A 16,947-nucleotide genomic window follows, 5' to 3' on the forward strand; every position below is an offset into this window, starting at 1 on the left:
AAGGAAGAAAAGCTTTCACACGCATGACAATTCCAGCTTAACTGCCAAAAGACACCAGTTAGTGTGTTGGCAAGCTTCCATCAGTGTCAGCTGGGCTGTTGGTGGTGTTTACAATGTTTTTGCATGCCTTTTGGGTAGTTAGCTTACTAGTTTTGAAACAGAACTCCGTATTGCTGCTTTAACTGAAAAATAAACATGTGGTCTAAGAATCTATGGGTCCTCTACTGAAATACCACAACAGTTTCAGTTTCCAACAAGTGACTAGTAAGTGAGACATCAGACATTAAGGTGAACAATTGAAGAACAGACAGCATAGGGAATCACCATCCATGTTCTTGCTAATTAATTTCCCCTCATGATCTATCTTGAGTTCAGCTCACCTGACATCCATTCAGGTGGCATTATGCCATTACTCATTAACTGAGTAAAATGGAGCGTTGCCGTTTTCTGATTGCATTCCTCTGTATGGAGGTATGACTGGAATGAGTTAAGACTGAACCTTCACCTACTAAATCCACCTCATGAGGCAGGCTGTTAGTGGCACAGGTCATTTATGACTCGATGATCAAACAAGATGACGGCCGTCGGCCCGCCCGCCTCCTTGAGGAAGATTTATCACAGCTTCATGCACACTTGAGCATGCTCAGACCTGAGGAAGTGGATATATCAATGCACTTACGGTACAGCACGTGCCATCTGACTGATGTGCTTAGAGGGAGGCCAAAGGTTAACTAGTTGTAAGGATGAAGTGGCCCATCTCTCACACACACACATACACAAACAGATACTCATACACTCATAGCTTAAAAAAGAAGACAGAGTATGGAAATGATCTTCCACGTTTGTTTGTTTTGTTTTTTAATGAAAATGCACAGGTCAGCTTACTGCAGGTCCATGTACTGTGTGAATGCAGTGTTGTTAGGCTACTGTAGTCGTTCTCATATAAAAACCCACCGCTTTTATACAATGCAGCTTTCACTTTTTTAAAAGTCACTTACAGTATTTGTTACATTTCAGAAAAAAAAGAAACAAAACAATCAGATACAAGTAGGCAACAAGTGTTTAATTACATGGTGTGTGTGGATATGAAAGGCTTTTAGATAGTAAGTCAGTGGTTCCAAAACTTTTCGTGGCAGGCCCCCTTAAGAAAATGAGAACACCAAATAGGTTAACTACAGGCTACTGTGCTGTAAGAGCAATGCCATAATTAATTTGATCAGAAGTTGGTTGTTTAGTGTTCTGGGTCCGCCCCCCCCGGCCCAGGCCCCCTTGCTGTAACTCTGCCCACCCCCTCCCTCCCTAGGGCAACCGCCCCACAGTTTGGGAACCACTGTACTAAGCTACACACCAGCCAACCTTGCCGAGTACCTTTCCGCTTGTAGACCCCTTTTCCAAGTGAGCCAGTCAAAGATTCCCAAAAGTGCAATCCCCACCTGCATCTCAAGAAAGGTTACACTAAAAGATTCCTACAAGCAGTGAATAAGGTATCAACTCAGGTTACACGCATAGTCCGATGGCAGGAAGCACACTTCTTCTCCCACACTTCTTTTTCTCTCAACCAACCATCAGGCAATACTATAAGTACTAAGGCCACTTAGTCTTCACATCTTGCCAACACTGAGAAGAATGGTTCGACTGAAGGTAATAATAATAATTGGAAGCGCTGTTAGTACGCCAGCCTATCACTGGTACATTTCATTTGTGCAAAGAGCTCCCCCTGTTCCCATGCAAGGGGCTACACAGGCTGACTCCTCAATGATTAGACATCATTTAGTTCACAACTACAGGGATAATGACACACATACACACACACATACACACACACATACACACAAGCACTCACACACTTACACACAAACCATTAGGAATTAGTCTTTTACAACAGAGTGGCAGTCCAGATCATTGGACTTGACTAGATATATTACAAATTACATACAATCAGAGACCAAACAAAACAAAAAAGCCTTCAATAATTAGACTATAACGGATCTATAAATACAGCTTCATCAAAAGGGAAAAACAAAATTACAAACAGAATTGTTTAGAAGAAGTGTATGACACTGTGTTGGGGGAGGGATTACTGGGTCTCTACATGACCCAAGGCTTGAATAAGGGTGAGAGGGACGATCTCTTTAGGAACCAAACTCGATGGTGTCCGTAGTGATGGGCTTGAAGTCGTAGCTCCCCCTGCCATCCATGTGAAGGAAGTACTGTGGGGACAGAGGGAGGTTAACTGTCTGTTAACACAACAGGAGGAACTACCTGTACAGTGCTGAGTGCTGGTGTTGGATTTCCCCCAACACTGGGGGGACCATTAGAGCTCTTACCTCATGGTGCTTCCAAAGGGACTTCCTGTGAGAGACGGTGAACAAAGTAATGCCCACCTGTCGGGGAGAGTGAGAAGGAGAGATGGAAGAAAAAAATAAAAATAAAAGTGAGACAAAGAAATGCTGCAGAGCTAAATGTTTATAAATATTTGTATATGCGAAATGCTGAATAGGCATTTACAAAGTTTTACAATGCTTTGAATATCCACGTGTCAGAATCTAAATGAAAATGTGTGCAGTTATTCAAGTCAGACTGAGAAAACTAAACAGGTGTGGCATCTGTAGGTATTGCCTGGGCTTATAGCACATGGCATGTATTTCCACGGTCTAAAGCATGTAGACTACTGACACAAGCACTTTGAAGTATCACCTATGTACAGTGCATTAGGGGAGTATTCAGAGCTCTTTACTTTTTCACATTTTGTTATGCTGCAGCCTTATGCTAAAATAGTTTACATTATTTTAGCCTCTCATAAATCTACACTCAATACCCCATGACAAAGTGAAAAGAGGATATTAGAAAATATCCCATTGACGAGTAATCAGACCCTTTGCTCTAACACATGAAATTGAACTCAGGTGCCTCCCATATCTCTCCATCACGGAGATGTTGCTACACCTTGATTGGAGTCCACCTGTGGTAAGTTCAATTGATTGGACATGATTTCGAAAGGCACACACCTGTCTATAAAGTCTCACAGCTGACAATACATAAGAGCAAAAACCAAGTTACGAGGTGGAAGGAACTGCCTGCACAGCTCAGAGACAGGATTGTGTCGAGGCACAGATCTAGGGAAGGTATAAAAAAAAAAAAAAAAACCTGCAGCATTGAAGATTTCCAAGAGCACAGTGGCCTCCATAATTCTTAAATGGATGCGGTTTAGAACAACCAGGACTCTTCTTAGAGCTGGTGCCCGACCAAACTCAGCAAAAGACAGGAAAGCCTGGTTGGAGTTTGCTAAAAATATTTAAAGGACTCTCACAACTGTGAGAAACAAGATTCTTCACCACCTAGATTCATCACCTGCCAAATACCACCCCCACAGTGAAGCATGCTAAAGGTAGCATCATGCTGTGGGATTGTTCAGCTAAAGGCACTGGGTGACTGGTCAAGGTTGAGGGAAAGCTGAACAGAGAAAGAATAGAGATATCCTTAAGGAAAACCTGGTCCAAAGTGCTAAGGACCTCAGACTGGGCTGAAGGTTAACCTTCCAACAGGACAGTGACTCTGAGCACACAGCCAAGACAATGCAGGAGTGGCTCAGGGACCACCCTGTGAATGTCCTTGAGTGGCTCAGAGCCCAGACATGAATCCAATAGATCTGCAGAGAAGATGGGCAGAAAATCCCTGAATCTAGGTCTGCAAAGCTAATCGCGTCATACTCAGGAAGGCTGAACTCGCTGCCAAAGGTGCTTTAAGTACGGAGTACAGGGTTTGTAATCGCTGCGAAGGTGCTTTAAGTACTGAGTAAAGGGTTAGATTCAGAAAAAGGATCTTCCTTGTTTTCACTTTGTAATTAAGGTGTGTTGACCATAGATTGGTGAGGGGAAAAACAATAACATGACAAAACGTGAAGGGATCTGAATACTTTCTGAATGCACTGTACATCATAAATGTCTAATTTATCAAATACATGAAGTATGCTTCCTGCCATTTTTGCAAAGGAGCTCTTTTTGCCATCTCACTCAATCATGTCGCTCCTTACTAAACTACTTGTTATATCGGCAATGTATTTGTTTAATCTGAAAGCATAGGTCAGAAACACACTGTGTTTGTTCTGCATGTCAGTTAAAGTAGCACTCTTAAATCTTCTCAAATAAAGCAGCAGGGCTTCTAGTGGTAGAAGTGAGGCTGGGACCCTGCTCTATAAGCAGTTAAAGGTAGAAGTGAGGCTGGGACCCTGCTCTATAAGCAGTTAGAGGTAGAAGTGAGGCTGGGACCCTGCTCTATAAGCAGTTAAAGGTAGAAGTGAGGCTGGGACCCTGCTCTATAAGCAGTTAAAGGTAGAAGTGAGGCTGGGACCCTGCTCTATAAGCAGTTAAAGATAGAAGTGAGGCTGGGACCCTGCTCTATAAACTGTATAAGGTAGAAGTGAGGCTGGGACCCTGCTGTATGAGCAGTTAAAGGTAGAAGTGAGACTGGGACCCTGCTCTATAAGCAGTTAAAGGTAGAAGTGAGACTGGGACCCTGCTCTATAAGCAGTTAAAGGCTGAATCAAGTCATCGCTTCCTGTAGGCCAGCAGTGACCTCAGCCCTTTGACACCGCTAAAGGCCCCGTCACACCATAACGTTCTGGTCAACGTTCTCTGAACTTTCTAATCGTTCAATTTCGAGCGTTCTAGGGCGAGGTGGACACATCTGGCGTGTGACTAACGAAAGAATATCGTGGGACTGACGCATGAGGAGCGTGTAACAGCGACCAAGTGACGTGTCACTGGTGCGCAACAAACGTGTGCTGACGTGTCACTGGAGCGCGACAAACGATAAGTCAACCTTAGACGAGCGTGTTGAGTGTGTGATTAACGTGTGAATAATGACAGAATAGCGTTTTGCTGGCGTGTGGGTTTTATGGTCAAACGGGTATAAAAGGCTGGAAAATCATAGTGGATTCAGTTGATCTGAACAGTGAACATCATGCCGCCAAGACGACGAAAAGGTGCGAGGGGGGCTTCTGCTACTAGCGCTGTTGCAAGTAAGAAGATGATAAATGCTGCTGAAAGTAAGAAGAATACAAAGCCTCTTTCACTAGCAATGTCTTCGGACATAGATTTACTGTTATTATTACTGTGATTTACGAAATAACGGGCGTTATTCCTGGGGTTTTATGTTATTGAAATAAATGATTTAAATTTGACACTGAATTTGTGTTTCTCAATGTTTATTATTAGAAAACATCAACACATCCACACACATTGTCCATGTCACAAGAGTCTTCATATCATATCCATCTGCCATGGAACAGCACCAGCTATAACAGTGCTCAGCTATGTTCAAGTTCAGTACATCTACTTCATGCTGGGCTCAAGCAAGCATATATACCCTCCACTCCGCTTTTCGCTAGATTATGCAATGACCTTGCATGACATGATAGCATGGAATATGTAGATTTATAGTGCACAGAATAACGTTTGCATCATTGCGTAAGTTGCGTTTGTTGATCACGTATGGTTAATAACATATAAATTGTAGAAGGGACAAGATAAAATCAAGATCTTCCCTTGGTGAAAAAACTTTCGCCGATATCTTCGTAGGAGAGATGGGTTAGGTGCTCAAATTTCCCGGGATCAAAGAGGACATTAGTAGGCATGTCCAAACTAAAAATCACGTCTCAGGATTGCTGCGCACATAAGTTATTTCGGGTGCCTCAACTGTACTCAGTCTACCCTACCCAACGACTGACTACGATAGCCAAACGCGTGCAACGTTAATAAAAAGTTCCACGAACGTTCTCCAGCTTTTAAATTAAACGTTGAAGAACGCTGGTCTCCATGAGAACTTTTGTGCATGTTCAAAAATGTATTTTCGGACCAGCGTTCTCCGCCGATCACCGCCGATTACTGACGATTACAGCGTTCACCAGCTTTCACACAACGCTCTTCTGGCGCTATACCAGCGACCACGGACGATTACCAACGTTTCCTCTAACGTCATAGAACCTTGACCAGAACGTTATGGTCTGACGGGGCCTTAAAGAGAACAAGTCAGAAGACAGAAACAGTGAAAGTGTGACAGAGAGAGAGAGAGAGAGAGAGAGAGAGAGAGAGAGAAAGGCATCTTACCTTTCTGCAGTGGGTGTAGATGTAGTCCTCCACATCCACACTCACGGCACTGGTGCACTCATCAAGGATGGCAAACTGGGGCTTATGGTAAAACAACCTGGCCATCTGTAATTGAGATGCAGGCACAAACACACACACAGATGTGCCAGTTACATCTTTAATTTAAGGATAAGATCATCTGATGCACACTGCTATGAGATCTTGTAATGCTAGAGGACTGCCTGTTCCACTCTCACTGGACATACGTGATGTCAATCCAGAACGTATGAACATAAAGTTTGCTGTTTTTATCAGTGAAGAAACAAGCTTTTGCCTGTAATAACGAATTAAGAAAGAATTTTCCATGATACAATTCAGCTGAGCTCAGCGTATCAGACTTAGACATGAAAAGGTTTCATGCCGGATTAAACATAATGTAAAAGCAGTCTGCATGTTATGTAACGCGTGTCAACAGGCGCCTTCCTTCCAAATTAGGCAGCCCTTGGACCAGGTTATACTACAACAGACCTGCCAACATTGGAAAATGTGTTTGAGTACCACCCCTGGTGGGGGTGGCGGTTTTGTGCGGCGCGGCAGGGGAGAGAACTGTTGTAAATGTAGTATACCCCCATGATTTTTCTGTTGTCCTGTCCAAGATTTTGTGGCCTTCATTTTATAAGTTATAATGCTGTTGCATGTTTGAACCAATAGACGACATTCTGAGCTAAAAAAGAATGCAGTTCTGAACCACTTTAGTAGGCCCAATGAAAGAAAAAAAAGACTGTGATGACAGTTATAAGTGATAACTGTGACAACAAATTCGTAGCCTAATAAAAACGTTCTCTGCACAAGTGAGCAGTACGTAGCAGGCCTATTACATTTCCTCTGGGATGCTATTTCACTCTAGGCTACTTAGGACCTTCTCAAATAATGGTCATGTTGCATTTTTTTCTTTTTAATTAACATATTTAACACGACCTCATACCTGACATAAGTGTCATGATTCATCATATTTTTTTTTCTCCCCACGTCTGACGTTTGAATGCAAGCCCAATGACATGATGTGATACCAGGACTAGACAACTGCTAAGACCAAATGATGGCGCTGTGTTTGCTTCTTTATCATTTAATTAAATTCTAGTCAGTGGAAGAGCTTTTTAGGCTATTATTAGTAGAAATATATACAGTACCAGTCAAAAGTTTGGACACACCTTGAATTGTTTTCTTTACTTTTATTATGTTCTACATTGTAGATTAATACTGAAAACATTTTAACTACGAAAGAACACATATGGAATGATGTTCTAAACATAAAAAGTGTTATCTACCATGTAGAAAATAATAAAAGTAAAGAAAAAACTTCTCAAAAAATGAGAAAGTGTGTCCAAACTTTTGACTGGTACTGTAGCCTATTACACTGTGACATGACAATAGCTGTGCGTAGGCCTATGTGTGGACACTGTAGAAGGCTGTCGCGGACTTCGAGCATGAACTTGAGAACATCGGACATGTTCACACTTGACAGGTAGGCCTATGATTCTCTGATAATATGCATCATACTGTGTTCGTTACCTGTTGCTCCTTGGTGACTGATATCAATATTGACATTGCACACTGTGCAGAAAGCATGGTGGGGAAGTCTGAAAAGAACGGAGGCATGGCCATCTCTCCCGGTGACTATCAATGATTTTTTTGAGGCGCATGCGATCTTTGTATTTTATCCGGTGGTTCTGCCATGGTAGCATACTACAAGAGTTTGTCTGAAATTAGTAATATCAAGAACACCAAGAAAGCGTAACGTCAAACCATTTGTAACACAGCCAAGACACTTGCCATTTTAAATCGATGGCGAACATAAAGACCGCATGGTTAACATCGTTGGGCTAAAGTTAAATTAATTTAATTTAACATCTTATCTCTGCATTACTCGTTAGTTTACCTTTCAGTGATTTTTAACTTGGTTTAATGTCCTCACTTCAGATGTTGGCGAGAAGGGAGAGTTAGGTAAGTATGAATGAAAAATCACTAACTGAGACAAAAACAGCGGTTGATTCTACTGACTGCAGAGTAACCTAGTACTTTCTGATTTCGAGGGTCATACAGAGGATAGTAACGATAGTAACGGCAGGGGGTCTGTGATTGGTCAAACTCCTCTTCTGCTTCTTGCTCTTCTGCAGCTGCCTATGTACGCCTTGGCGACTCGACACAGACACACTTTGGAGGTTGAACCCGTTTTTATTTTGTATTTTTTGTTTTGCGTACTTTTAGAGCATCAACTCGTACCAGCGTACTTTGATGTCAAAATGCGTGCCAGGTACGCAAAATGCGTACATGTTGGCAGGTCTGCTACAATGGGGGCCAGACTTAGAGTTGAGAGCAGAGTCTAGCCTGTGATGGGACAGGAGAGCAGCTGAGAGCTGAGTCTAGCCTGTGATTGGACAGGAGAGCGGAGTCTAGTCCGTGATGGGACAGGAGAGCAGCTGCAACTATGACTCACCGCCATCCTCTGCTTCTCTCCTCCGCTCAGCACGTCCATCCAGTCCTGCACCATGTCCCAGGATCCCTCCCTGTCCAGGATGTGTCCCAGCTGGACGTTATCCAGGTACTCCTTCAGCACCTGCACAAACACAGACATAGAAATGTGTGAGAAATACACACAGACACACACACACCAAAAACTTGTGTGAAAACACACAAAGCATGTTTTAATGCAAAGTGGACAGAATGTTGGTTGACAGGTTTGTGAAACGGCAGTGAGAGAAAAAAAACATACACGAGACAGTCAACAACATGTTGCTTGTGTGGGTTCTCCTTGCTGAGCTAAATGGTGCATCTGGTGAGCTCCAGTACCTGATCAGAGATCCCTTTCCTCGTCTGGTCGTCGTAGGTGTCCGGGTAGATCACCTGGTCCCTGAGGGTGCCCAGCGTCATGTATGGCCTCTAAGAAACCACAAATTAGACACCAGAGATCAGACCCAAGTCCATGGAATCATCTAGGACTAATCATATTTAGGGGGGAGGGAGGAAGGGTCACCACGGGGGTGTTTTTGTGTTTTGTTTTTGTGTTTGTGTGTTTTGTTTTTGTGTTGAAAACTTGAAAAGAAAAATAAATATTTGATAAAAAAAACAAATAAAAAGTACTAATCATATTTAGAATGATTCACAGAACTCATTATGCGCTGACAGGTGCTGAATCTCACCTGTGGGACATAGAAAAGTTTCCCCCTCTCTGGTTTGGTCAAGCAGCCCCCAAACAGAGGCCAAAGCTAGTGGACAGATGACCAACATCCACAATCAGTTACATTTCAATGGTGTAAATACAATGGCTTGCATGATATAATATACTGTATGTGTTAAATATGATGTCCATCAAAATAGATGGATTGTCTGAACACAACCACATGAAGAGGGGAGTCAAGAGAGGAAAAAGTACAATTTTCCATTCTTTCTGGTCTTCAGTTCTTAAGGATTAGATGATTTTATCACATGGATGACACTGAACTTGGCCAACAAATATGGCAAGTCTTATAACAGTATGTTTGATAACCTACTGTGTCTGTTGATTTCATTGCTATCTGAACAGGGATATTGAGGGAAGAAAGGCTTCAGTAATGCCTGTAAAACAGCTGTGCTCTTGAGGTGAGCCCAGAAGTCTTTCAACACAAAGGTCACAGGCCACTCACCTCTCCCAAGACACGGAACAGGGAGCTCTTTCCACAGCCGTTGGGCCCGCACACCAAAACATTGGTGCCAGACTGAACCTTTTAGGAAAGAAGACACACATACACAAAATGATGACACCCAAAGCAGTCATTTGAACTTTGAGATCATAATGTATTTGCACAGTGATGGGCAAAATCAAGTTGAATGACCTCCATGTAAAAAAAATAAAAAAATAATCTAGATCTGAACCTTAGATGTACTTAATGGGAGGTTATTCAGAGAGAGAACTGGCAATCCAGACAGCACTGATGGCTTCAAGCCTCTGCATTCCACTGCAGTGGTGTGTGAAGCCGGGCAGGTGCTAAGCCTTACCTCAAAGTTCAGGTCTTTAATCAGCATGTCCCCATTAGGCGTCACTAAGGGGGTGTGGTCAAACCTGCAAAGAGATGACTCAGCTCAGTCTTGTATCATGGCAGGCGATGGTAATAGCACCATGTAATTAAAGAAGCGATAGCCAAGAGCTCATGTGTGCATACTTGATGATGTGATCGGTGTTGATGATTCGGCCGTTTCCAGGGATTAACGTAAGCTTTTCCGCAGCATCAGCACCTGAGCGTAAATACAAACAATACTGAATACTACACTGACAACAAAAACAACAACACAAACTTGCATTCTACAATCAAATTCAATATTCGAGGTTTACCTTTGTCTAGCTGCGTCACCATTGTACGCTCGTATCGCCCAGAGTTCAGCTCTTTGAGAACCTTCATGAGTTCTGTGATGCGGGATGTGAACCTAGAGTGGGCAGAAGCAGATGTGCATCGGGGTTAATATCCCATGAGTCAGGCACAAAAGGATACCGTGACAGACCTGATGATCGCTAGATACTACTCAAGGGATGAACTGATGGGAAGATTGCTAGCTGAGTGGGAAAACGAAAGGATGGGAGGATGAAGGGACGAATGACAGACTGATGACAGGATGGACAGATTGCTCGATGGAAAGTGTGTGGATGAACAAACATGTCAAGAACTGGACGGATTGCTGGATGGGTGAGACTGCGTATGGTGAGAAAATAAATGGGTGGGCAGGTAGATAAATGGATGGATGGACAGGCTGCTTGGAGAGATTACGTAAAAAAGAAGAACAGGAATCTTTGTAATTAAGGTGTGTTGAGCATAGATTGATGAGGCGGAAAAACATTAACATGACAAAATGTGAAAAAAGTTAAGGGGTCTGAATACTTTCTGAATGCACTATACATCATAAATGTCTAATTTATCAAATACATGAAGTATGCTTCCTGCCATTTTTGCAAAGGATCTCTTTTTGCCATCTCACTCAATCATATTGCTCCTTACTAAACGTTCAGAACAGAGCATTTCCGTAGAGAGGAGTGTGACTCACCCTGAGAGTCTGCTCATATCACGGCCTGCCAGCACGATCCTGCCTAGAGCCTGGGACATGCGCAGCAGCATTCGCCCGCTCTGGTAGTAGTCCTATGGGAGACCACCACACAGAGGAGACAGGGGGTTCAGAGGGGCAGTCTTCCAATGTCAAGAGTTTTTGAACACACTTAAAATCCAACATGTCTTCAAACAGCCTCAATATACCCATGGGTGTATAGTCATTACAGTCCTCCTATGTACTGTTTAGGCATAAGTGTATGTTCTATATATCTATTTATCTATGTAAGGGAATGTGCGGCTAGATGACCTGTGCTGTGGCAAAAGCTGATATTGCATAGAAAACGAATCCCTGAAGCCTCCACAGGTACGTGAGTATTTCTAAAGACTTTTTTCTCTCAGTATGCTGCTCTCACCTCCAGCAGCTCGGCGTGTGTGCTGTGTAGGTGCCGTGGGTGGGACAGGGTTAGGAAGGGCCGGCTGACCACCAGGTAGCCCACCACTGTTGCAATGTCTGCAAGCGGGAGAGACACACGAACACCGCGTCAAACACCATCTTCACACTGCGGTGATATTAAGGTGCTAATTGCTGTGGCCAATCTCCGTATGACTGTTTAGAACTTGTCTTCATGTAAATGGTACATCATTTCACACAAGCCTCCATGTCTAAAAGCAGCCCGTTCTTACATTTGGCAATGATGCTGTCCACAAAGCCCATTGTGAAACGGAAGACGATGAAATTGTGCATGTGATTGACCTATGGAGCAAAAAAGCAGAATTACATCATCTGAAGAGAAGTATTTATTGAATGTGTAGTAAATTAAAACACTTGTACTGAAATGTTGTCCAATCTCTGACTTCAGAACACAATGATTAGTTAGTGTTATACCAACTCTAACTCACGATCAAGAAAGATGCTCTTGCTTACCAGTTTCTGGAAGGTGGAGTAGATAGTATCTTTCTCCCTGACGTTTCCGTTGTAAAAGGCAATCTCCTCACTGTGAAGAACAAATATTGAGCAGATTAAAATGTTAAAAAAACAGATTATCACTTTGTCGTCGACAGGTACAACACAGTAGTAACGATGAGCAACTCATGATCTCGCCATCCACCATGAGGTGATCTGGTGATCTTAACTGATGGTCCTGAGGAAAACAGAGCACCAGATCCAAAACAGAGTTTAATTCCTTACCTATTGGTGATAAGCCGAGAGTTGACGTATCGGTACTCGCCCTCATAGCGCTGCTCCATCACGGTCATCTTGCCAATGGGCCGCCTCAGCCGCGTCAGGAAGAGACCCGAGATCAGCAGGTAAGCCATCATGCTCGCCGGGCCCTGCGCTCAGAGATGACATCACTTCCTGTCAATGGCTGGTAGCAATGGCTAGACACATTAAGCTTGGAATGGAGATATTTATCTCAGATTACCTGGACTCCAATGGCACTTGCCAGCTTGAAGATGTACAAGCAGATGTCCAGGAGGGGCTAAAGGAATGGTGGAAAAAATTTGATTACATTTAGTTCCTAAATACTTTTTTTGTAAGTTGAAAATATCAATTGTACTGTGACACTTTGTAACTTTGTTCATGCTTATACCTTGCTGAGATTAGAGTAGAGGTCCACCATACTGTTGCAGAACTTCTCAACATCCTGAGTCAGTAACTGGTCAGCATTTGCGATGCGGTTGTCCAGATTGCCCATTTTATAGTAGGTGTACCCTCTGAAAATCAGACACAGAATTAAAGCCTAGTAAAGAATATATCTGTATAATAAATGTCCAGGTTGTATCCAACTGCTCTATATCACATGTTCTAAGGGCTGAGTTTAGTGTTTACTCTATGACCTATGATCTATTTCATTTCTATTCTATTTCAGCAATTCATCTAATCCTTTGGGAAAGTATGTGAAATGTGTTGCCAATGAGGGAGGAGGAGCTAAGTGTTTTGCTGGGGTTGGTGATGAAGTAATGCAGTGAAGCAGTGACGTGCTGATATAGTGTGGGACTACAACTCCAGCACAGGCAGTCTTACGTCAGGTACTGGTCGTAGAGGTGCTTGGTCAGTCGCACACGGAAGCACAGCTTCAGCTCATTCAGGCCCAGCTTCAGGAAGTTATTCACTAAGGCAATCTGAAGAGGGCAGGAACAACCAGACATATGCTTTTCATAACTCAAAAGCCCCAGACAGCAGACCTTGCTCTACCTGTCAGTCCTATTCAGATGTACATACAAACTCTTCAACAGGATGATCTTTTTTTTTCCAAAATCTAGGCTAACATACATCCTATACTATTTATTGTTAATTATTCTGCAGATGAAACATCAGTTTAAATAGGCTTAAACAGAACCTGGCAAAACTGGATGACAAATGTAGGGGGACAATATTGTTTACAATTCATACACAACTCAATACTCAGTACTGTAGTAATTAATTGCCATTATCAGCTATGTTACCACAACAATATTAGTCAACAGACACTAAGCATATGAAGTTAATATAATGAACAAAATGAACTTGGGTAGAGAGGATACTGCATGAAGTTAGTTCTTATGACAGACTCTACAAATGTAAATGTATCTCAGAGCTCCTCTGGCGCTAAACTCCAAATCCCCTCAGTCTGAGACCAGCACTGATATGCTGTGAATACTGTCAGCATCAAATCTTAACATAAATGACTATGTCCACAGTGACAGGTCATGCTGAGACGTTCTGAGAAAAAATAGGCACACTTACGCCTGGCATGAATTTGATAAATCTCAGCAAGTACGTCTGGAAATCTTTTGGGGAGCGACCAATAATTGCACTGCAAACCACAACATGCACACACACACACACACACACACACACACACACACACACCACAGAAAACAATAACAACACTGGTCAGTCAACATGTGGAACCAAAGCAGAACTAAGCTACACACTAGTGGACTTCTCCAGGGGTGTTCAAGACGTGCACAAATATATTAAATGCACCGAACATTCAATACACTTTTACTTGGACTTGGCCGAGGAGGTCTGAACTAGTTAATGATAAAAACATATGGGTTGTTAAGATTATTTGCTGTAGAGGTCAAGGGGGGAGGAACCATGATCTTAGAGAGTCATAATGTGTGTTGAGCTTTCGTTGGACCCCTTTCTAAACTGACGAAATAGAGGGAAAGGGACCAGTCAGAAATGGTGCCAGCCCTCCAGACCTAAGGTGACAACCACAAGAGAGGGACACTCGCACACACTCTGGCTCTCAAAGAATATGGCTGCCTCATAGATGGTCTGTTGCGCTGGTTAGAGCTCAACTGATCATAGACGCTTCCAAAACACAAATCCAGTTATTAGACAAGCATGCCTGCAGGGGGACTAGGTAATGGGGCACAAACAGTACAGGCATATTAGTTACAGTGGTCTCTCATTGCAGTTAACATCACACTCTTGCAGAACAATTACCCCTGGTATGACAGCCACGTAGGAAAAAAAGTGCTTCTTGAATAGATTGATATCTCTGCTAATGATACCACTGTGGAAGATTAGAAGGCAACCAGTCAACATGGATAGAATCCAATTACAATGCTCCGACCACCACCACCACAACCAAACACGCTGCGACAGAATATGCATTTTTGAGGGAGGAAGAGGTGTTCCCGGCTCCAACCTTTCAATCATGGTGCCATTCTCGATCATCCAGACGTCGCAGTAGGTTCGTGCCACCAGCATCGCCGCAATTAGTAGCAAATATCCGGTCTGTGAAAACAGATGGAAACTGAGATTAGTACAAAAAACATTGAATGGCAACTATACATTGAATTAAAAAAAATAATGGTGAAATATATATGACATGGGGAAAACTGTGATATTACTAGACCCATTTTGTTGATAAACTGCAATGATAGGCCCCGGTGAATGGCAAGATAAAACCTTATCATTAACTGATGTCACTGCAACCTTGAGCTTTCAATATGTACCCAGGCACGTTGAGAATTCTGGCACTGATCCACCCCAATATGGCAAAACATATCTTCCCATACAAACATTGGCAGAGCATTAAACAAAGTGTACTTAACTATAACAGAATGCATTTGATGAAATAAAAAACCCTCAGTGATGTAATAATTATCTTTATGGATGCTGGCTTTGCACCAGTCAGATAAGGAAAAGTTTGCAAGGTGATGCAATGATCATACTATGAACTCACAACAATAGGTCAATGCCAAGCGACACTTAATTACTTCAAGGTCAACACAGATAGTTATGTCAAAATATCAGGGGGCCTACCATGCTTTGCCAAAGTTTTGACCCCACACTTAAACAACTTCAAGCTGAAATGATCTCGGTATTATTATTTGTCACTGCTTATATAAAAGCACTGCAGGACATCATTTGATGTACAGCTACTGAAATCTGCCCTTATATAGCCTACCAACTACTTTCACATATTTGTTTGTGTGTTAATTAAAGGATAGCCTATAATCCAGCTATCTGAAGGCAGACCATCTTCTCTTCTGGAACATTAAATCAAGACACTGATCTGAGACTTTAAATTCCCATGCGGATCCAGCATGATCCAACTGAGACTGAAGGGGTGATACCCACCTCTTTGCAGAAAAATCGAGGCACCATGACCCTGAGGAGGCGACAGATGCGTAGGAAGAACACCTTGTCCACAGCAGCTCGGTCTTTTTTGGCCTCTTTCTGCTACAGAATACATTTAATTGCACACATATTTACGTTCATGCAAAGCTGAAAAACAATGATCAACTCAGCTTTGAGAAATGTTTCACTATTTTACTTTACAAAACCTTAAGTAAAATCACTGCAAACAGTTGTGGTAGGGCCACTTACCTCATTGCTCAATAGTTCTGAACCGGCTTTCTTTCTGTAAAATCAACAAAGACGGTGTTGCTTAGGTTGACATGATTAATTGGACTTTTAAAAAGTGAAGGATAGATATATAAGTGGATTTCCAAATCACTAGTTATGTAAGGCACATGTTTAATGAATGATCGTAACGTTGCTGACTAGAAAAGTAACTTGACATAACCTGCAAATCAAAAGGCAATGGCTGCTACTTTTTAAGTACTGAAAGGTCGTGGGAGTACGCCAAAGACATTATCAACTTTGTCAGCTACTGTTAACAAAAGTATTGAAACTCTTACGATTAGCATGTTTCACGAGGGCATAAAAGCACCCATTGTTTCCAGCTAGCTAACGTTACCAACCTGAAATGACCAGTGAGAAAAAAAATTAAGTGTCAAGGACGTGAATTTGCTGGTTTCAATTGTTTCACGTTGTGCGGAAGAAAGACATTTACGATAGACTTTGCACATTAAGTACTTTTCCGTCTACATCCATACAATATCACTATTCTCACAATTTGACAGTTCTGAAACTGTCATTTCTTGCTAGGGGACCACTGGCTAGCAACTGAGCTAAAGACACACTCTGCTAATGTTAGCCGGACAGCTAGCCCTGTGTAACTGTGACACCCGTATCCTTGCGTTCCACCAGTACAGGCTTATACCACACTGATTAAACTTTCCCACTCCTTCTGCACAGGGACATACCCGTTCAACTTCGCTGACCTTCTTCTTTGCTTGATGATATACAAAACCAGAAGCACACCGCCCGCTATGGAGGAGTTTCTCGCTGTCAGATATTTACTGACGGCCGCCATGTTTCCTACAGTGCGAGCCGGTCAGTGATTGCAATGTGCATGTCGGGTAGTTGGGTGGGGAAAGGACAACTGATACACGCCGATTTGCGTAAAAAAGACGCCCCGCGCGCAGGGGAGTTAAGC

General features: G+C 42.6%; 1 protein-coding gene across 2 annotated transcripts; it reads right to left on the reverse strand.

The window, feature by feature from the left end:
* Positions 1 to 829: 829 nt before the first annotated feature.
* abcd3a (ATP-binding cassette, sub-family D (ALD), member 3a) lies at positions 830 to 16,876 on the reverse strand. Of its 2 annotated transcripts, none has more exons than XM_012815174.3 (23): positions 16,715 to 16,876; positions 15,993 to 16,026; positions 15,744 to 15,845; positions 14,806 to 14,894; positions 13,890 to 13,959; positions 13,188 to 13,285; positions 12,754 to 12,877; positions 12,586 to 12,642; positions 12,351 to 12,493; positions 12,087 to 12,156; positions 11,846 to 11,915; positions 11,575 to 11,672; positions 11,160 to 11,251; positions 10,456 to 10,547; positions 10,286 to 10,358; positions 10,122 to 10,185; positions 9,770 to 9,847; positions 9,287 to 9,352; positions 8,937 to 9,026; positions 8,584 to 8,703; positions 6,108 to 6,212; positions 2,328 to 2,384; positions 830 to 2,210 (listed from the first exon to the last, which is right to left on the reverse strand). In XM_012815174.3, exons 1-23 carry the CDS (start codon positions 16,822 to 16,824, stop codon positions 2,133 to 2,135), a joined length of 1,980 nt encoding a protein of 659 aa, XP_012670628.2. In that variant the 5' UTR covers positions 16,825 to 16,876; the 3' UTR covers positions 830 to 2,132. The 2 variants fall into 2 exon arrangements, with proteins under 2 accessions (XP_012670628.2, XP_012670629.2); XM_012815175.3 differs by lacking the exon at positions 13,890 to 13,959 and adding an exon at positions 14,601 to 14,670.
* Positions 16,877 to 16,947: the final 71 nt, after the last annotated feature.

Source organism: Clupea harengus, chromosome 17, assembly GCF_900700415.2.
Source record: "Clupea harengus chromosome 17, Ch_v2.0.2, whole genome shotgun sequence".
NCBI lineage: Eukaryota > Metazoa > Chordata > Actinopteri > Clupeiformes > Clupeidae > Clupea > Clupea harengus.